At 40.8% G+C, this 22,602-nt stretch overlaps 1 protein-coding gene across 1 annotated transcript; it reads right to left on the bottom strand.

Annotated features, from left to right (window-relative positions):
* Positions 1-3,121: 3,121 nt before the first annotated feature.
* On the bottom strand, positions 3,122-19,538 carry LOC143555882 (uncharacterized). Its single transcript, XM_077045353.1, has 5 exons — positions 19,368-19,538; positions 19,230-19,280; positions 3,770-3,903; positions 3,550-3,651; positions 3,122-3,464 (listed from the first exon to the last, which is right to left on the bottom strand). Exons 1-5 carry the CDS (start codon positions 19,536-19,538, stop codon positions 3,455-3,457), a joined length of 468 nt encoding a protein of 155 aa, XP_076901468.1. The 3' UTR covers positions 3,122-3,454.
* Between the last annotated feature and the right edge of the window lie 3,064 nt (positions 19,539-22,602).

Raw genomic sequence — 22,602 nt, 5'->3', positions numbered from 1 at the left:
ATTGTCGAGAGAAAAGAAGTTTGGAAGCTAAAAAAACGGAAGTGGGAGAGTCGTCCGGCTCTACAACCCAAAAATAAGTATTCCCGGATTAAAACGACGGACTTTGTTTTTTATGTTTTAGTTGTTATGTTTAGTATCGTTTATGTTTAAATAATGTTTGTAATAGTTATTTTTTAAATAAATAAAATGTTCGTCGTTATTAAAAAAGTAACAAAAATTATTCATGAGTAACAAAAGTAATTATAATAAAACAAATCAAAACTAAATATTAGTTGAACAAGTTACAAATAATTTTACCAAAACAAATAATTACAACTCTTCTTCGTCTTCATTCTCGTCTTCACCCTCGTCTTCGTTATCGGAAGAAACCCCGTCCTCCGCCTCCTCATCATGAATATGACGCTCTATTGGTATTTCGTCTTCAAAGTTCGCCTTGTGTTGTACACGATCCATCGCATCCAAATGGTCCTTTAGGCAAATGCAAACCTCTAGAGAGAGTTAGTTTTGTTCTTCGCATAGATAACACCCTCCCACTAAGAGAAAAAACCGATTCGGAAGCAACCGTTGAGGCTTGTACGGCAAGCAAATCACGAGCCATGGCGGATAGAATGGGAAATTCGTTTTGTTTACCTTTCCACCAAGCCAACAAATCAATATTGCGAATTTCGTCGACCGTTGCGCCCTCAACATAGTTTGCTCCACTATATCGACCAAGATCGCTACTTGGTGTGTTTCCTCTTTGCCTCTTAGATGCCGATTCACGAATCCCATTCATCAAGTTTATAAGTGGGTCATTGCACGGCCTACTAGTTTTTTTTTTTCACAAAAGACGATCTCGTGCTTGGACTATACATTTGAAAATAATGGTCATAAAGGTCTTGAAGGTTTTTGTTGAACTTGTCCTTCGCTTTCGTCGACAACTTCGGGTCAATCTCGTGCATACCTAAGTTGTCGAATATTTCCTCAATCGTTGTTTCAACCCCATTAACATTCCAATAGGGGTTTAATGCGGCGGCACAAGTAAAGACCGGCGGTATGTTTTCAAAATATTTTATGAACTTTTCTTTCATCACCGCAACAATATTTTCGAAGAGTTTGTTCTTCTCCGCAAAGCTTTTAAAAACACAAGACATATAGTACAATTCTTGCAAAACCCAACAACTAGTAGGGTAATAGACTCCCGATAATTTTGTTGTTGACTTTTTGAACACGTCAAGATACTCCAACAAATAACCGACTTGGACCCAAACACTTTCCGGAAACATATCGGCCTCGCGTTCTTCAACAAGATTGTTATGAAAAGCTTGTAAAGTTTGGCGTTGGGCAAAAGCACACTTTAACATATGACAAGTTGAGTTCCAACGGGTTGGAACGTCCCAACTCGGCCCCAAATACTTTCTTTCAACCGACTTGCAATAGTTCTTATATTCAAGATGTCTTCTTTTACCACTTTTGAAGACATCTTGTAACATAAGTCTAAAGTATTTTAAATCATCACAAATGTTTTCATTGTCAAGACCTATTTGAACAACCAAGTTGATGATATGTGCAACACATCGGACATGAAAAAAATCCCCGAAACAAGGTGGTGAATATTTAATGATAAATTTTTCAGCCGTCTTAGTATTGTTTGAAGCGTTGTCAAACGAAATCGAAAATATTTTATTTCTCAAGTTGTAAGTCGTTATAACTTCATCAAGTAATTCAAACAATTTTTCGGCGGTATGTGGGAACGGGAAGTTTTCAAAAGCGATGGTGCGTTTCATCAATTGCCATGTCACCGGATCAACCCAATGAGCGGTGACACATATGTATGATTCGGGCAACCCGTGTGGTGCCGACCAAACATCGGTAGTTAAACTAACCATGGCTTCTAAAGAATGAAAAGACTCGATTAACTCTTTTTTAGCACACTCCCACAACCTGATACAATGACGTCTTAAGGTAGTACGACTTACATGTGTGTATCTCGGTTGTGGAGTTTCGCGAATCAACGACATCAACTCCGGGTCATCAAAGTGGTTAAACGGCAAACCTCGTTGAATAACGAACTTTGCCATTCTATCTTGAACTTGAGTCGTGTTGTAACGAAATAGTGTACCATCTTTACCCAAGTCAATTTGATCGGTCGCGCCAATCCCTTTCAACGCCTTGCAATATGGCTTCTCGATGTGCTTTCTCAAAGTAAAGTTGGAATCGTGCTTTAATATTGAACCACATAGTTTGCAACGAGCCTTTTGATAACCTTCGTCATCCACAATCAAATCCCAATTCTTCCATATGTCTTGGTTGCGGTTATGGTTGACTACCGTAACAACCCTTGGGTCCTCCGTAACAGGAACAGGGGCAACAAAAACACTCTTCTTAGCCTTCTTGTTAGTTTTTTTTGATGGGTGCCATAATAATATTTAGTTGGATGGTCGGGTAACGGAACGAGTTTGCTAAAGGAGTAGTATTTTAGTTTGTTTTTGAGTTTGGTGGTGAAATTAGTGGTGGAAAACAAGTTATATATAGGTTTGGGCATCAAAAACCGGTTCCAACGGCTATATCACCGTTGGAACCGGTTCCAACGGATCTATTGTCTCTCGAAAACCGGTTCCAACGGCTATATTACCGTTGGAACCGGTTCCAACGGCTAATTGGTGGCTAAAAAACCGGTTCCAACGGCTATATTACCGTTGGAACCGGTTCCAACGGCTACTTTGACTTTTGTTTGACTCTTCAAAAAAAACCCGCCGGAACCGGTATTTCCGGGTACGAACCGAACCGGTTACAATTAAGAACCGGGTAGGAACCGGGTTGGAACTGATACTAACATACAAATATGAGAACCGGGTACGATTTTCGGGTACAAAAATACCCAAACCGGGTATTGTACCAACCGGGTTGGAACTGGAACCGGTTCCGGTTCGGTTCCACCAGTTAGGTTCCGGAACCGGTTTTTTTGTGCACGTCTAGTGTACTCTACTATACTGTATTCAGGAGACACAAATATATATATTTTGGATGAAAGTAGCAATAATGATCTAATCACATGGACGAAAATGACAGTTTACTCTAATTTAAGATTAAAAGACCTTTTATTGTTTTTTGAAAGTCAAACTCATCTATACTATAAGCAAAAGATACGAGATTAAACCTTCATTGTTATCAAATCCATCAGAAGGATGGAATGTCAGCTACAAAAATGTGGTTTGTTACAGCTACAAAAGCATTCTAACTTGTTTATATTAACAAACATTTCCATCAGGGTTTAAGGTTTATAGCTTGCAAAGCAGAACATGTATATTGAAATTGTTAGATGTCGATTCTTTCATCTCCTAAGCTCGTGGAGTCACCTCCAGATATCATATTCATGAATGTTTTACCAGCATGGCCCACAGCCCGGGAAGTCTTCTTGGCCACGTCAGCAACAACCGGTTGTATTGAGATCACAGGAAGGTTTGCTCGTTCCTCAATCATTGCTAGATACGGCACATGTCAAAAGTTATCGAATGTCTATTGTAACAATATTTTCTCACAAATTAATGATATGAGTAGAATGCATACACATAGTTTTTTTGTCGAGCCAACAAACCAATTTGTTTGACTCCAGCTTCTGCTGCTTGCACAGCTTGAGCTGACTTGTTTACACCATCAGAGGTCTCTTGGCTGAGTTCATAAGTTAACATGATGCATTAACTCAGGCTCTCAAGGTTAACAATGAAACATGTGTATGACTGTTATTGAAATATGTAAAATACCAATAAACAAAAGAGAGAATGATAACCTCAAGTCACTGAGCTCGAGGGTAAGATCACTGATTTCCATGCCAGAAAGCCTGATTGCAGCCATGGTACTAGGAAGCTCCTCACGAGCGGTATCTGCTAACTTTGCAACAGCAATTGCAGTTCTACTCATTGCCTGTCGCAGATTCACAGTTATGTTAGTTTGGCCAAAATACCCCTGGCTCTTATTTTAGTTCCTAATATAATGTGGTCTCACAAACATAACTATGTGGTGCATTTTTCTATGGTGATTAAGCAAAATTAAGTGGGCAAGAAATAGTTTCATGTAAGTATGCAACATCACTATACAAAATGAAAACAATATTATTACCAGAAATAGCTGCTAATAATCTAGCAAGTTATTAATGTTTTGACATAAAGCTAGAATACTACAAGTGGGACAAAGATTGTTACAGGGCACTTCATGTTGACTAAAGATATAAATGAGGAGAAGTATAATATTAAAAAATGACACGTGGACCTCTAAAACTTTCTCAGAGAGCGGCCTGTTGGATGCAAATAGTTAATTCAACTTCATGGCAAATATTAACTGTATAAAAGCCCAACTTGTATACATGTCATCACTATCCACACCTGAAGGGAGCCTTCCTAATTGTAACAAAGTGTTTAGTTGATATAACTAATTCAGAACTATGTAAAAGATCATTTCAATAATTTTTGAAATCAAAACTTAAGCATCACAAACATATGGTACTTAGCATTTGCCCCATTGTGTTCAGTTGTTTTTAGACTTCTCAACTAACCTCTGTCAGCCACAGCACTGTTACCATAAAGTTTCATGATCACATGCAATAATCGCTATTATTGACACCTAAACCTGGTGCAAATACTTGTATTCTTCCTAATTTCTCCAGAAAACAACGGTTAACATATTACATCATCAAAGAAAGGTCATTTATGAAGGATGTTTGGTCAATGAACTTTTATGCTCAGTCTAAACCAATAAAAGCATGCTCTGCTGACAAAGTCCAACAAAAGAAGAGTAAAAAAAGTAAAAAAGAAGTTATCTTTGTGACAAGTCAAACCAAGTCTGTATAACGATTTACATATCTCTTCATAACAAAAGATTGTAAGATGAATGAACCCCTAAATACTACTTAACATTGATTCTACTTGTATTAATAAGCTGCAATCAACCACACATTTAGATGCAACAAAATAGAAACACAAAATGAGCTGTTAACAACTAGAATGCAGCAAACTATTGAGGTATATTGATGAGTGAATATAAAGAATGAAAGGCAAAAACAACTTACATATAGCGCTGGAACAGCTGCCATGACAAAACCTAGAAACGATGCTGTAGCCTGCATACATCAAAATCCAGTTGATTTAATAATTTGTTTCAACATAATAATAAAAAAAAATAAAAAAATAATAATTAGTATAAAGGATGAGGCGATGAATGTTAAAAGGAAAAAGGCCTGATGGCTTGAGCTTAATTTCACCGGCAACGGAAACCTAGGGTTTCTAACTTCAACCACAAAATTCTCCGTCTCGTCTTTAGCAGCAGTAGCATTTACACTCTTTGGAAGAGAATTGCAACCAACGCCAAATAAGCCACGGAGCGGTGGTAATTGTGATGTAGCTGTAGATAATAGAGAGAGAGGATGAGTCCGGCGGAGAAAACGAAACTGAGTCGGAATATAATGAGGATACAAGCAGTGGGATTCATTATTGATTTATTTGTAGAAGAGTGGTGGTGGATTAATAAGGCTGAAGTCGTCGTCGTGGTGGTGGTGGTGGTGGAGGAGGATTCAAGATCTAACCATGGCTTATTTGAAACATTTTTAAGTTTATTTTTATACGAAAGTTCTGAACACAACTCAAATTATAACCATTATTAAAAATTAAATTGTTTAAACCTCACCAAATATTCATTTTAGTTGTCCTAAAATAATTTCGCCAATAACCTAAAAGATTTTTCGCCTTTTCAACAACTATTGATCCACTTACATTCGATAAAGCACTTCACGCAAACAAAGTCAAAAAATTGTTGTTGTCTTTTCACATGTGGTCAATATACGTATACGTTTACACACTTTTATGTGTACAAGTCAAAATATGTGGTCTGTGGATGGCTTTTCACTTAGTACTAGAACATATTTATCAAAACAAAGATTATACGAACAAGATACCAGTCACCACGTAAAAGTGTATATCTTAGTTTAAGTCATATAGACATGAAATTCTCTAAATTCTTAAATTTATTTTTATATTAACTAAACTCCAATATTAGTTTTATAGGTTATATAGACATGAAAGTCTCTAAATTATTAATTTGATTTAATGTACACTTTTAATTTGAATAGTTAGTAATTTAAGTATATACACAAAACATAAATTGTTGTTTTCATATAATTAGAATATCTCATCAAAACAATTTGATTCACTTCTTATTTCTTAACATGATCTATCCCATCAAAGTAAACTCATGCATCATTACACTTGTTGTTCTTATGACTAAATTTTAAAAAATACTAAAATTGGTTTTTGTTTTATGGGCTAATATCATAAAATTCAACATAATTTGTTGCTTCTCAATAAAGAAAAATCGACCAACGCCTAACATAAACCGAGGCAGCTGTGTTCTTCGGGTTTGTTTTCTGAATTTTGGGTTTTTCAGGTTTTAAAGTTTTAACTTAGACTCGAAATCCAACCTAAATCTTTAACGGTTTTACGGGTTGCGTTAATTGGGTTTTGAGTATCTAAAAAATCTCTCATGAAACCCAACCCAACTGAGAAATCTTCTTGATATCCATTTATATTGGATTTTGACCCACCAAGGACCAAAGATTATGCGTAACGTAGCCATTCCTTACACCTTACACCTTACACCTAGAGGTGTATAAAACCGGGTTTTTTATAATACCGAACCGGTTTGGTCAAAGTCTGGTCAAAACCGGTCTGATCTTAACCACTTTAGTTTATAAACTGGTTTAGAAGCAAGAGAGGCCGACCTGGTCCGTGTCGGTTCGATCTGGTTTAGAACAGTTTTTCCTTAAACCGGTTTGGTTGTTCAAAAGTGGAATCGTTATCACAACCGGCGGTTTGGGTCGGTTCATGAACCAGTTGGGGTGAAACCGGTTTCCTTTTCAAACGGGTCGGTTTGCCATGAACCGGTCCCAAACAGGTTTTTTTGTACACCTCTACTTACACCGCCTAGTGTCTCCTTAGTCCTCGCCTTCCTTAGGCACTCATAAAGTATGTGATAACCGTCAAAAGTAAGGGTATGTTAAAGATTGTTTAGCTATTTGATTATGTGAACTAAGCTTAGGTTAAGAGAAATAACTAAGTTAAGATCTATATAAGGTGATAAATAAATCCTTAAGGTATAGTTCGCTATGAAAAGATTGAGGTTTCATGTGAAAAGGTATGCGAATATCATGTAAATGCATGAGAAATGTGGAAGAGTTGTGAGTTAAATTGATGTTTGTATACAAACTTAATATTATACTTTCATGATGAGCGAAAAAAATTTTATTTTCGAAAATTTTAACGCTTGTTGCGAACAATCAAAAATCTTTTCCAAAGTATAAAATAACTACACTCTTTGCAAGGTATATTATGCTAAGGCTTACAATGCCAAGTTTTACAAAAAATTAGTGTGTATTTTCATAAAAAGCAATTATATTTTTTTTATTTGTTTATGGTTTTCATATAATATATATTATTATTTAAAAAAAAATATCCACTCGTTTCAATCTTGTGTCATCCTAACCTATACTATATCTAACAACTAATACTACCTAGATGACACTTAGTAAAGTTATAACAAGCCTCACTACCAACCTAGATTGCCACTAAGTTGAACCAAACTAAGCCGCCATATCCACCCTCACTTTACCATTTCTATAAATTCACCTTCATTTTCATACTCAAGAGTCAAGACCGGGTGCTATGAGGTCATTTTTACTTCGTGTTGAAGTCCATTTTTTAAGGCAAGCAAGTGTTCAAATGACTATGATGATGGACACTTACAAACTATGTTGTTTTCTTTGTATTTGGATCAAAATTTATGAAACATGCATATAACATGTTAAAAATTTAAATGAAAATTTTGGTGGATTTTATTTTAAATGATCAAATCTTTGAAAGAATATACTTAAAAACATGTTTTGATCATCGAAAACTTAGATTGCATATGGTTTCATAAACCGGAACCTATGAAAAATTGAAAGATTTGAAAGGTACAACTTCCTAAAGCATGATTTATAACTAGTTTTTGTAAAAATATAAACTTTTTGATCCATATCATGTTTAAAAATGTTTTTCTAGTATGATTATTTTTTATTGATAAGTTTATGTCTTTTTTTTTTTACAAATTTGAAGTAGTGGCTTTGGTTTGATGTGTTTTGAATTTTAAACGAAAATTAATCGTTATAATGCCGAAATTGCAACAAAAATCATAAATTTATTATTCACAACCCAGAAAAATATGAAATTTCTACAAAAGCTTTTTTATATCATAAAATAACTGTAAATTAAATTTTATAAAATTTGGAGATGTTTAGCTATTGTTTTAAGTTTTATTTTTCATTTAAAGTCTATTTTACAAAACATAGTTACACAACTCCATATGACTTGAATTTTTTACAAAAGTTCTAAATTTATATACATAAGTTCCGGTATTTTGGGTACTATGTTTTCTAATTTTTCTTGATTAAATAGTCATTTAAATGAAATATCATACGAATCAGTCTATTAAGTATAAAATGATGTAACAAAAATTTTTACAGAATGTTTTGAGTTTTATAAGTTCTTAAAATTTTTGTAAAATTTTCCTAAACTGATTTTATAAAGTTTATGAATTTATTTGATAAATATAGATTTTTAAATATCAAAAAGATAATTTTAAGTAGATAGATTTATAAAAATTCAAAAGAATAATATTTTTGTATAATTTATGAAAATGAATTAAACCAGACACTTATTAATTTCAGTTATAAAAATAAATTTGAAAACAATTTACAAATTACTAGATTTAAACTGGTTTAATGAACCAAATCCGTTAAACCAATGATACGACATTATACGACATTTTATAATCAAAACTCAGACATCTCAAAACCAACACTTACTAAAGTGTTAATGACTTGGATATGAACAGATTGAGTTTTAAATCGAATATCGTTTGTGAAGAGGTAGGTTCCAGCAGAGCCCAGTTGGACCCGCATGACCCACCTTGAAGAGAGACGCCTGCGCAGAAACCAACTGGATCCGCAGGACCCACCATGCTCAGAGACGTGACGTCCTTACGCGCAGTACGCAAGCTGTTCCCGCAGGAAATGCCTCCCAATGGTGAAGTACTCCGCCTGTTCCCGCAGCTGCGGATACAAGCCATCAGGGAAGGCCACCCGCGCAGCAAGGCTACACGCACAAGGCACTTAGCTCTCAAAATAATTCAGTAGTCACCTGAAGGAATGAGCAAAGCCGGGAACAATCCCGCACAAAGGCGGGAGGGGGAATACTCCCGCCCAAATGAGCCAGTCCGTACGATACTGGAAGATCTTTTGTACTGTACCTGACGAGGTATGGGCAAAAGATCTGACCAGAGATACGACAGCTCATTGACAACAGTATGGCGAGCAGCATGCTCTTGTACTGTATGTCACTATTAGCCGCTACCTACTCACCAACTCCTGTCATACCACGTGCATAGCCTGCAGTTGGTGGAAAAGGAATAGTACACAGCAGGCCTGGTCACTGTCAGCCGCTGCCTACCCACCAACTACCAGCATGGCACGTGCGTAGGTCACAGTTGGTAGAACAGGAATACTATTCAGCCGGCTACACCTTCTTGGAAACCTACCTTCGGCTATAAATACCCCAAATGGTATGATCATCTCATCTTATCTTGTATCTTACATCTTATACCTGATATCTGCTCTAGCAATCTCTTAATATACACTTATATTCAAGAGCAATCTAGTCTGATTCTCACGCCGGAGGGTGGTCACAAGGAGGTACCCCCCCTTCTCAGTGACGAGCTCACGGTGTCTGTTTTGCAGGTTATCAGAAGAACCATCTTTGCCGGATCTAACCCCTCGTGGAAAACATCTATTTAACCCCCAGATTATCCGTAATCTGCCAGGGGTTCATTAGTGTTTCTTCATTGGCGCCATCCGTGCATAAAAGCTAGAACTTCATTTCTTTTCAGTTTTTTCAAACTTCTGGAAAGATGGTTAAAGAAACTCCGGTAACCACAATCCCAGCTACTGGGGGGAATACCGGCGACTACACAGTTTTTACGAACACTACCCCGGTTACCCAAGCCGGGGCAAGTGCAGTAAATTTTACGAACACTACCCCAGTTACCCAAGCTGGGGCAAGTGCAGTAAATAATCGCCCACTGGGATTCACCGATACCCAGTTAGAGAGACAACGAACGAGGCTCCCCCGCCAAACACTCGATGAAGTTAAAGCGTGGGTGGAAGCACGTCAAAAAGAATTCCAAGCTGAGTTGGATGAACGCTTACGTTCACTCCAACAGCCTGAGGAATTCGGAGAGTACTTGGACGGTGATTCGGAGGAATCCGATAGTGACGCAAACCCTCGTCATAGGACGAAAGGGAAGCGTAAGGAAACGGACTCCCAACCGAGAAGGCGTTTTGGAGAAACCTTCAAACCAAAAAACGCGGGTGGAAACCCACGTGACTTCTCCAAAACATTTACACCAACTGCTGCAAAGGCGGGAACGTCCAAATTTGCAAGGGACATTGCGGAAGCAATCGTCCCGAAAAGTGCCAAACAGATGTCCAACATCGGCACTTACGATGGTATATCTGATCCAGACGATCATTTGAACAGGTTCATAGCGGGGGCAACCGTCAGTAGTTGGACGGAACCTACGTGGTGTTACATGTTCCAAATGACGCTTGTTGGGGCAGCTAGAGCGTGGTTCGATCGTCTACCGGTCCACCACATCTACGATTGGGAAGACTTCCAGCAGAAATTTAGCCAACACTTCAGCCAACAAAGAAAGTATACCGAAGAGCAATGGACAATCCTCAAATGCATTCGAGAGAAAGATGAATCTTTGCCAGACTTCATCACTCGCTTCAACTCAAAGAAGCTAAGTCTGGGTAATATTAGCGAAGATCTTGTTCGCGCTGCTTTTATCCAGGGCGCGAACGACCCAGAGCTCATCCGCACCTTAACGGGTAAAGATGGCATGCCATCCACATGGGATGCCATCATGACAGCAGCTAAACGCTTTGCGGAAACGGAGAAGCAACTGGGTAGAGATCTCCCCCAGAGCACAAACCTCTACACCCAGAAAACAAGAGAAGACAACGTCCTTACCGCCCGACTAAACAAAAAGCGGAAGCTAGGCATTTGGCAGTCAAGGGTAAACTTTGACACCTCATCCGGCTTGCAACATCGGTTAGGCGGAAGGGATAACGTACAGTCGAACCAGAACTCTAGATGGACGCCACTCACCAAAAGCGTCACCGAGATATTCGCCACTGAGGAGCTCCCATGGCCAAAGGCTCCAATAATCCGACATCGTCACAATGCTGATCGGAGCAAATACTGTGACTTTCACAGGACAAAAGGCCACAACACTGAAGAATGCACAGACGTAAAGGACATCGTCGAAGCATTTGTCAAAGATGGGACGCTCGCACACCTCGTGGCGTAACGAACGCTGAGCAGGCTGATGCGTGTAGAACCCCAGTTGGGGAAAACACGAATAAAATTGCAGCTTCAATGTTGGAGACTACATACTGCGTAAACAACGAGATCCCGAACCAGGTGCATATCGGCTCGATGGCACTCCCATCCCAACAACATGGAAGGGAGCTCAATTACACAGTTTGCATGTAGATCAATTCCAAATTTGTAAAGGCCCAGAGCCACTTCTAATGGAAATGATTCTCCTTAGAACATCGACGATGATGATTTTACATTTATACTTATGAACTTTCCACACGGATATGCCGGACTTCACCGCATACATAAGTGTGAAAGAAAGCCGTTGCGTGGGGAAGGCGGCAAAACCCGCATAAACCCAAAAAACGGCAAACCTTCACGCAGGTCAGTTAAAGGTAAAGTTCAGTCATCCCACTAAATGAAAGTGCCGGTCTATCCGCACGAATCATGATAGAGGAAACTGAACACTAACCTATTAACAACCGCGCGTCGAACGGTTAATTTATTCAACACTGATATGCCGGTATTCACCGCATAATTACGTGGAAAGTCGTTGCGTGGGGAAGGCGGCAAAACCCGCATAAACCCAAAAAACGGCATACCTTCACGCAGGTCAGTCATAGGTAAACTTTGATCATCCCACCAAATGAAAGTGCCGGTCCTAACTGCACAAATCATGATAGAGGAAACCGAACTAACCTATTGACAACCGCGCGTCGAACGGTTAACTTATTCAAAATACTTAGAAAATTTCTAACAGAAGGATGAGAAAAACCTCCACGCAGGTCAGATGTAGGTAAAGTTTAGCCATCCTACTAAGTGCAAGTGACGGTCCTACCCGCACAATCACAAAGAAGGAAGCAAAACTTCAACCTATTATCTACCACGTTCAAAGGTTAACTTATTCTAAACACTTAGAAAATTTCTAACAAAAAGATGAGGAAAACCTCCACGCAGGTCAGATATAGGTAAAGTTTAGCCATCCTACTAAGTGCAAGTGACGGTCCTACCCGCACAATCACGAAGGAGGAAGCAAAACTTCAACCTATTATCTACCACGTTCAAAGGTTAACTTATTCTAAACACTTAGAAAATTTCTAACAAAAAGATGAGGAAAACCTCCACGCAGGTCAGATATAGGTAAAGTTTAGCCATCCTACTAAGTGCAAGTGACGGTCCTACCCGCACAATCACGAAGGAGGAAGCAAAACTTCAACCTATTATCTACCACGTTCAAAGGTTAACTTATTCTAAACACTTGGAAAATTGCTAATTTAAACTAAAGTATGCATGAGCAAGTCATATAACGTTTATAAAGCAAGTCATCCAGTGAAAGTAGCGGTCTTACCCGCACAAAGATTTATATTTCATAATATTCATTACAAGAATGGCCGGGTAACTACCCGCCTACAAGAATATAAATCTATACAAGCTAAACCTATCCTAACAGTGGGAAGGGATCTTCAGGATCAAGCTTCAGGACCACTTCCACTTGGACCAGCACCATCAGTAGAGCGTGGCGGTTCAAGGAAAGCTTTAAGGATAGCTAGCCCATCATCAGCAGCAGCAACTTCGTTCACCTTCTCCACCACCGGATGCGGGAATGCGGCATACTGATTCACTGCTTGGTCATATACAGCTTCAGTATCAACATCATATAAAGGGAAGTTGGAAGGCGGGATGCCTTTCTCAACGAACCCTAGACCAAGCAGGAAGCCGGCCTTTTCCCCATCCTCGTGAGAAGCGTTGAGGGCTGCGCTCATGGCATCGTCGTATGATGTGTCCGTGAAGACTCGATGCACAACCTACAAAAAAATTATACAAGTATCAAAACCTTTTCTATTTACAAAGAAAAGCGTGAAGACATTATGAAGCTAAGCTTACCTGCGACAACGCTTCTCGAAGAAGCCATTCCTTGGTAACTAGAGCTTCCTGGAGGGCAGCTTGAGCTTGGTTACGGGCGCGTTCGGCTTCACTTTTGTTGAGGTTGGCAAGCAACACTTCTCTAGCCGCAGCCTCTTCAACGCCCTTTAGCTTCCGCTCAGTATGGTCAAGCACCCCCCTCTGGTCCAAGATCTCTTGGAGCTTCTTGGCGTCTTCCATCGCCAAGGCATCATGAGCCTATTGGAGCGCTCTAGTTTGGCTTTAAGTTCCTCATTCTCGAGGCGTAGAGGCTCAGCAACAGCTTCAGCCTTCGTGGCCCTCTCGGTTGCGTTCCGTGCAGTTTCCTTAGCCAGCCGAAGCTGTTCGTTAACAGCTTGGGCAGCCTTGGAACGGGCCTCGAGCCGGGCCTGAACTTCAACCTCGAGGGCCTTGAAGGCCTTCTCCTTTTCCGCAGCCACTGCGGCAAGCCTCTTGTTCTCCTCCCGGACAGCCCGCGCCTGAGCTACTTCTTGGATGCGAGCTGCTTTTAACTTGTCGTTTTCACGACAAAGCAGCTCGACGCGCGGCTGCATCCGGGCCAGGAGAATCCGCAGCTCATTGGTTAGCCTACCCTCCTGGTAGCTAGCCATTGCTTCCCCCAACGCACCACTGGGAGCTGCGTGACGAGCCCACTCCACGCACTCCACAGGCGTGCGAAGGGTTGTTCCTCGGTGGATGTTCCAGCGTGGAACATACACTTCATTGGAATCCGACACTGCAAAAAAAAAAGCAGTTAGGAAAAGATGATATATATAAAAAAAAAAAAAAAGGCCAAAAGAACCTTACGCACCTGTAGGGTCGACAACAGGCCGATAGCCGCCAAACCCATCACCTGAACCCAAGGGAAATCCATCCAAGAGGTCAGGCAGATGGGAAGGAGGCAGAGGTTGGCGAGAAGCCCCAAGCATACCTGAAGGATCGGCTGTAGCTGCCGACGTCGGAGGCATGGAGGCCGCCGCGGTAGAAACCAACGGAGGTGAACTCACCGGAGGTGAACTCACAACCGTGGTCGCCGCTGCGGAAGTACCCGCAGAAATAGTCACCGCCGGCTCAGTAACAGATTCAGTAAATATGGCACTGACAGCCGGCGGAGATGTCATCGCAGTTGGAACAGTTGGCTCGACTGGGTGAGCAACTGAACCAACAACTGAAGCAGGCGCATCCGCCTGGGTCATCGCCTCAGGTAGGTTGACCAAACCTACCGTCATGGGTCCGGAGGTGCTCCTCCCCACTCCACCCTGGAATGCGGTAGCATCCACGCCTGCACAAAGAAGATATAAGTATAATGGCGGAAATATATGAAGTTAAAATGTAAAGGAAGTTTGTACTTACGGGTTTTCTTGAGCCTAAAAGTGCGAACAGGCGGGGACGAACCCGATGGAGCCGGCCTCTTCACGCCGCTCACCGTCGTTGTCCTGGGCTGCTCGGAGGTGACGGTCGTCTCAGCCTCCGGAGCAGTGGTCTTATCACCACCAGGGTTCCCCGCCACCTCCTCGCTCTCGGTCTCTGAATCAGACCGAGGCACCGGATCGGCAGTGGAGGCAACCTTCGCCTTCCCCTTCCCGCCGGTAGCCTTCTTCTTCCGCACCAACGGAGGACCATCTGCGGATTCCTCATCAGAACACAAGATTAGAGGAATTCCAGCAGAGGTTTCAGCATTGAGGGGTCGATGGTTGAATAACTCCTTACCTGGCCGCCTGGCGCTCAGGATCTCGTGGCCTGGCGGGTAGACCTCCACGAACCGATCCGCCGTCTGTTCAAGGATGGGCAACTCGTTCTCATCTAGAGCACGAGTACCTATCCGAGCGGGACTATCAGCCTCCCGCGGATGCAGGAGCGACTGCAAGTCGTTCCCCTCTGAAATAAAAGAAAAACAGTTAGAAGACAAACCTATATAAACAAAGAAGACAGAGCATACCGTAAGGGACAGAGTTCAAACCGTATTCGAGGACGATGGGAACCTGTGACGCCTCCTTCCACACCCGGCTCATCCCAAGCATCACCATCCCAGACTCCGCAAAGCGGTATACCGGAGTCTGGACCCGGGAGATCTTGGCGAACCACTCCGCCTCCTGGTAGTTGAGGGCGTGAAGGGCGGGGAGTGCTCTCCCATTCTTAAAGGTCATCGCAAGGGGGATGACGCGAGTGGAGATATAAAAAAACTCACGCTTCCACGACCGAAGACTGCGCTCGGTAGCGCAGATCTTCAACCCCTTGATCCGATTGACCAAGGTGTACCACCCCTGGATGCACCTCCAAGAATAGAAGGTCATCAACCGGTCAACATGGGGCTCCACGCCCAGAATGAGGCACTCCCACTCAAAGTGGCGGATCTTGGCGATCGCCATCGGGTGTACCTCCGTCAGATGCACGCCGTGCCTCTCCAAGACACGGTATACAAACTTCGTCAATGAGAACCTGAGATTCCCATAAACGAAGAATGCAGCGTACACCCCTATCTTGCCCTTGGGGGCATCGTACACCGTCTAGTGTGGCTCCGGAAACTCAGGCTCGAACGGCTCGAGCATGAACTTCCGGACGACGTACCGATAGAGGTCGGCCGGAAGAGCACACTGGCATTCGCCAGCAGTGCTCTTATCGTCTTTATCAGACGTAGACGTCGAGATCTCGACGTGCACGTCAGATTCTTCGGCAGCAACTTCAAAATCGTGAGTAGAAGACATGGTTTGGAAGTAAAGAAGAGTGATTTCAGGAAAATGCTTGGCAGAAAGTATTCGCCGGAAATCGTTTACAAGAAGAGAAGAGTGAGTGTGAATTACAAAGGACCCTCTCCCCCTTTAGATACTCATCGCAATTAATGCGATGAATTTAATGCGGAAGAGAGAGAAATCGCAGGTGCAATGAAACTATGACACGTGGCAAAGTGCAAGCTGGCAACAGCTGTTGAAAGGACGTGTGCCATTAATTTCGCGGCCACGCGCCCGAAAAATTGCGCCCACGCGCCTGAAAAAGCGTCTGGAATGACCATGTACTGTCACGTCGCCATAACTTCCTGCATGTCCTGACACAGTCAGAAGAAACCGTCGGACGACGTTTCAACAGTTTGGACTGTTCTTATCCTTTCACCAACTCTTCGAATTTCAAAATTTCAAAAAAGATTCAAGTAAGCGGGAAAATACCCCTTACCTTGGCAACCAAGTAACTATAAGACAGGTGCGAGTACAGTGTTAAGGCACAACCCTTCACATACTTAGCACCTGCAGGGAATTAAAGCCAATAATACCTCGGAAACCAAGTAACCATAAGACGGGTGCGGGTACAGTGTCAAGGCAAAACCCTTCACATACTGAGCACCCGCAGGGAATTGATGCCAGGAATACCTTGGAAGTAAAGTAACCGTAAGACGAGTGCGGGTACAGTGTCAAGGCAAAACCCTTCACATACCTAGCGCTCCGCAGGGAATTGAAACCAAGAAGGATCTTCTGGGCAATGCTTGCGGAAACGGGAATAACATCCCCGCATAGCGGGAACGTCGAGAACTACATTGTTTGAAGCTTCAAGATGGAATTGGTGGTTTTAACATAATTGATCACTATGTTCAAAACTACCAAAACCTCATGGAGAATCCACACAAGTGGGACTCAACGCTTCTGACTTGCGAGGAGGTTACAGACCTACCCGCATCATACCCAAAGATCAAGCAGGAAAGTCGGGAATTTCTGCAAGTGACATTAGGACTTCCGCGGGAAGAATCCCCATGGAAAACCTTAAAACTAAACCCTTTTCAAAAACCCTTAAGTCCAAAAGTTCACCTCACTTATTAAACATTTATGAGAAGAACATTGGACTGGGGGGACTTGAAGAGGTAGGTCCCAGCAGAGCCCAGTTGGACCCGCAGGACTCGCCTTGAAGAGAGACGTCTGCGCAGAAACCAACTGGATCCGCAGGACCCACCATGCTCAGAGACGTGACGTCCTTACGCGCAGTATGCAAGCTGTTCTCGCAGGAAATGCCTCCCAATGGTGAAGTACTCCGCCTGTTCCCGCAGCTGCGGATACAAGCCATCAGGGAAGGCCACCCGCGCAGCAAGGCTACACGCACAAGGCACTTAGCTCTCAAAATAATTCAGTAGTCACCTGAAGGAATGAGCAAAGCCGGGAACAATCCTGCACAAAGGCGGGAGGGGGAACACTCCCGCCCAAATGAGCCAGTCCGTACGATACTGGAAGATCTTTTGTACTGTACCTGACGAGGTATGGGCAAAAGATCTGACCAGAGATACGACAGCTCATTGACAACAGTATGGCGAGCAGCATGCTCTTGTACTGTATGTCACTATTAGCCGCTACCTACTCACCAACTCCTGTCATACCACGTGCATAGCCTGCAGTTGGTGGAAAAGGAATAGTACACAGCAGGCCTGGTCACTGTCAGCCGCTGCCTACCCACCAACTACCAGCATGGCACGTGCGTAGGCCACAGTTGGTAGAACAGGAATACTATTCAGCCGGCTACACCTTCTTGGAAACCTACCTTCGGCTATAAATACCCCAAATGGTATGATCATCTCATCTTATCTTGTATCTTACATCTTATACCTGATATCTGCTTTAGCAATCTCTTAATATACACTTATATTCAAGAGCAATCTAGTCTGATTCTCACGCCGGAGGGTGGTCACAAGGAGGTACCCCCCCTTCTCAGTGACGAGCTCACGGTGTCTGTTTTGCAGGTTATCAGAAGAACCATCTTTGCCGGATCTAACCCCTCGTGGGAAACATCTATTTAACCCCCAGATTATCCGTAATCTGCCCGGGGTTCATTAGTGTTTCTTCAGTTTGTATATTGAGATTCGATTGTTAAACACGATTTTTCATTATTTATCGATATTTGCGATTTTATCCCAAATCAAAATACATATTTAATCTCGAGCCTTATTAGGACACGTTCAAGGTGTTGGACCGTGACCGACTCGCTAACAAGTTCAAGCGCGATTTTCAACCAGCTTTATAAAAAAACTGTGAGTTCTTATAGTCCATTTTTAAATGTTTTAAAATTGTTTGGGGGAGAACATGGATTATTATTATTGAAGTTTGAAAGTTGATATATATGCATAAGAGTTTGGTTTCATTTTCGTCCTTATGATTTGACAAATAATGCGAATTTAGTCTAAAACGTTTATTTTTTTGTATATGGACCATTCACGTTTCCCAATTCTTGCCAGTTACATCCGAATCACTAACCTCGTTAAATTTAGTCGTTAAGTCATGGGTAGACATGTCTTTTCACTCTTTATTTATTATAATACTTATTTCCGTGAACTGCGATTTTCATCCCTGTGGTTTGTCCAATTATGCGGTTTTAGTCCAATAGTTTCAAGTTTGCAGTTTTCATCCATATGGGTTAAAGATTTTTACAGGGCACTTCATGATGACTCAAATATACGAGGAAAAGTAAGATATTAAAAAAATGACACGTGGACATCTAAAAAACTAACTGTATCAGAGAGTGGCCTGTTGGATGCAAATAGTTAATACAACTTCATGACATAAATTAATGTATTAAAACCCAACTTGTGGGTTGTGGCTAATGGGTACCTAAAATGGTTGTACTTATCAACGACCAAGATCATCAACGAGATGATTTTGACAGGTTCGATAAACTGATGAGACAATCCAATGAATGATATGATGAATGAACCCCTAAATACTACTTAACATTGATTCTACTTGTATTAATAAGCTGCAATCAACCATATTCTTACCATCATCAATCAGTCACGTATGTGCAAAATAGAAACACAAAATGAGCTTTTAACAACTAGAATGCAGCAAACTATTGAGGTATATTGATATGAATACATAGAGTGAATATAAAGAATGAAAGGCAAAAACAACTTACATATAGTGCTGGAACAGCTGCCATGACAAAACCTAGAAACGATGCTGTAGCCTGCATACATCAAAATCCAGTTGATTTAATAATTTGTTTCAACATAATAAAAAAAAAATAATTAGTATAAAGGATGAGGAGATAGACCGTGCAGGCGATGAATGTTAAAAGGAAAAAGGCCTGATCGCTTAAGCTTAATTTCACCGGCAACGGAAACCTAGGGTTTCTAACTTCAACCACAAAATTCTCCGTCTCGTATTTAGCAGCAGTGTAAGGCCCCGTTACCGGTAGCCCTATTTTCGTGTTGGATTTACTCATAAACGCAGTTCTAAATATCAGAGTTAATTAAAACATTCGCGGAATATAAAAGCTTTCATAAAACATTTCATAACAAAACACCTCTTGTCTTAAAACAACATCTTGTCTTTCAAAATAAACAAAACATTAAACTTAAACGTCTTGAGTCTTCCGATGCCAGCCCCTTATTCAGTGCCACGTGTCTCCTCAAGCGAGCTGCCTCATCCTACTCACCTGCGTGCATACTAAAAGTCAGCTACGCTGAGTGAGTTCTAGTTAATCACATAATCATACAATACCTTCTTACATTTCATACTTAACCTCTTAACTTTCTTACATACACACGTAGGTGCATATACTTTCATTCTTACCTTCATACTTGTGACAATCGTCAATTTCAGGTTAACTCCGTTAACTCAACTCTGTCAATTCAAACTTAAGATCATTGAATCTATAACGCACACTTCATTACATTTAAACTAGGGTTTAAATGACGCTTAACACTTACTACATGTGTAGTCTTTCGGGATTTGCACCGAAACGCAAACGAGTTGACGCAAACGATTGATGAATAAACGAAAAACGTCAAAACAGTAATTATGTGATAATTATGTGTTAGACTTATGTGTTACGTGATAACATGGTTATGAACATTAACTCAAGATGTAAACTAGTTAGTTAAGTTAGAAAAACAACAATTGAAAGTAGAGGGACTTGAGTGTAACTTGTATGTTTATAAATATATCCTTAATAATCAACCCTAACTCATTATTATTAACCCCACAAGTCCGATCGGCCCCTCCCTCCCTTGCTCCTTGGCTGCCGTCCACTATACACACACCTACAACCCTAAATTCAAGCTTTTGATTGAAGAACTAGGTGCTAGGAAGGTATAATTGATCATCCTTTACATCCTTGTTACTTGATTTTGATGTTAATGGGTTAATTGAAAACCCTAGCTTGACCGATTTCATGTATGTATAGTTAATATGATTTGTTGTTGATTGGATAATGATTTGATAACTAGATTGAATGTTGTTGCATGTTAATTGTTGTGTCTATGGTTTGAGTTCAAACAAAAACCCTAATCATGTATGTAATGGGTAATTGATGTGCATGGATGGTGTTTATGGAGTCTAGAGTGTTATATGAATGCATGATAGTTCATAGGTTGTTAATATATTGAGTTTGGATGCAAACAGTTTCTGGACAGAATGTGTATATGATGTTTAAGTGACTGTAACGAAGTGTAAACGTGAAAATTGGTTGAGATTATTGGTACTAAAGTAAACTAGGTTGAGTCTAGTTTCTATAAAGTATAAACTTGTAATTTTTGGACAAGTAGAAGTTAACTTTTATGATTTTACAAAAACGTTGTGCAAAGCTGAGCTGTTAGACCTGCTGTTAGGTTGTTTTGTAAATGTTATATTTCATGATCTACGAGACCAATTGGGTTGGTTCCACTTCTGGAAGTTGACTTATTGAGTTAGGAACATAACCCAAGTGGTCTTGCATTTATTGGATTTTTCGTTTAACGGGAATTGCAAATAACATTCTGTTGCGCATGAATTTGACTGTTATGAGTTTGCTGTAATGATTTGATGATTGTGAGAAAACTATGTGGAATAAAAATAGAATAAAATATGTTCTGGAAACCTAAGATATATATGCTTCTGTGATGATTTTTGGTGAATTAATTGAGATACTATGATCGGTGGAATAGTACAATCTTTCAAGTAGGATTTCTGTCTCGGTGAAACTAGCTGCTGAGTTTTGTGAAATTGCATGAAACATGATACTTGCTAATTTATTATCGTGTTTTGATCAAATTGCCCTTGAGGGGAATGATTGCAAGATAAATGTCGTGTTTTGACCAAAATGCCCTTGCGGGGAAATAGTTGCTAGTTAATTGTTATGTGTTGACCAAATTGCCCTCGTGGGGAATAGTTGCTAGTTAATTGTTATGTGTTGACCAAATTGCCCTTACGGGAAGTAATAGCTAGTGATGTACTTTATGAATACATGACACGTAAATGATTGCTTACACATGTAACGTATCACAAATACATTGTTAAAGTCACAAACGATTCAAAAACGAAACACGAAACATGTTATGTGCATAGGTATTATGTGCCGGGTCTAGAGACTCGATAATATTCCGACACTTAGAAAAAAAAATCTCTTTGTTGTTTTAGAACGCTAGAGAGAGTTTTTCTGTGACGCGCATCTTGGTGATTTAATTTGGGAAATTCTTCGCAAACAGTGAGTTTCACTTTCCCCTCTTTAAACTGTTTTCAAACGCTTTTCACTTGGGGGAGATAACATACTCCACAACGCATTTAAGATTTTGTTATAAATTATATATCACTTGTAAAGGCTAAGTGGCAAACGAAACATTTGAAGTCCTACACATCGAACCGGTTAATATTTTGAATAGCGAGTCACTGTTGAGTAGTACTACTGGGTTTGACAAACCCCACCCAACGCTAAACTCGACTGGAGGTCGAGCGGGTGTAATTTTGGCTAACACGTACCATGGTATGGAGGACCTGGTGACAAGGCACTTAATAAACGAGTCAGCTTCGGTGTCGAACACTTAGTAATACTTGTTGTATAGACTAGCTACCTATCGATATATAATTGACATAACACTATCTGGTAACGCAAAACGCTGTAACGCTGTAACGCTGTAACGCAAAACGCTGAACGCAAACGCTAAACGATTTATTTTTATATAACTTGTGAACTCACTAACCTTGTGTTGACACTTTTAGTATGTTATTCTCAGGTAGCCGAGGCGGGCGCGCGGTTTAGGAACATGCATTGATTGAAAACGCTTTTGTTATGCAAACTTATTTTTAACGGTTACCATAGGTTTTAAGTCGTCCTGCGTGACGCAACTTTTGGACTAAAGGTTTTTACGCTTCCGCATTTATTTACTCGTAAACGTTTTCATGGTTTTGAAACTTTGTTTTATGGTTTGATTATAACTGATGATTCCGATCCTGTTAGTTCACACCCTCTGACGGTAAAACTCCGTTAGTGGATTTTGAGGGTGTGACAATACTTCCTTTACATACATAAT

The sequence above is a fragment of the Bidens hawaiensis genome, unplaced genomic scaffold, assembly GCF_021521415.1.
Source record: "Bidens hawaiensis isolate Kalapana, Puna unplaced genomic scaffold, B.hawaiensis_p1.1 tig00018403_1, whole genome shotgun sequence".
Classification (NCBI taxonomy): Eukaryota; Viridiplantae; Streptophyta; class Magnoliopsida; order Asterales; family Asteraceae; genus Bidens; species Bidens hawaiensis.
The sequence above is the reverse complement of the archived record's forward strand: the minus strand, read 5'-3'. Positions and strand labels throughout refer to the sequence as shown.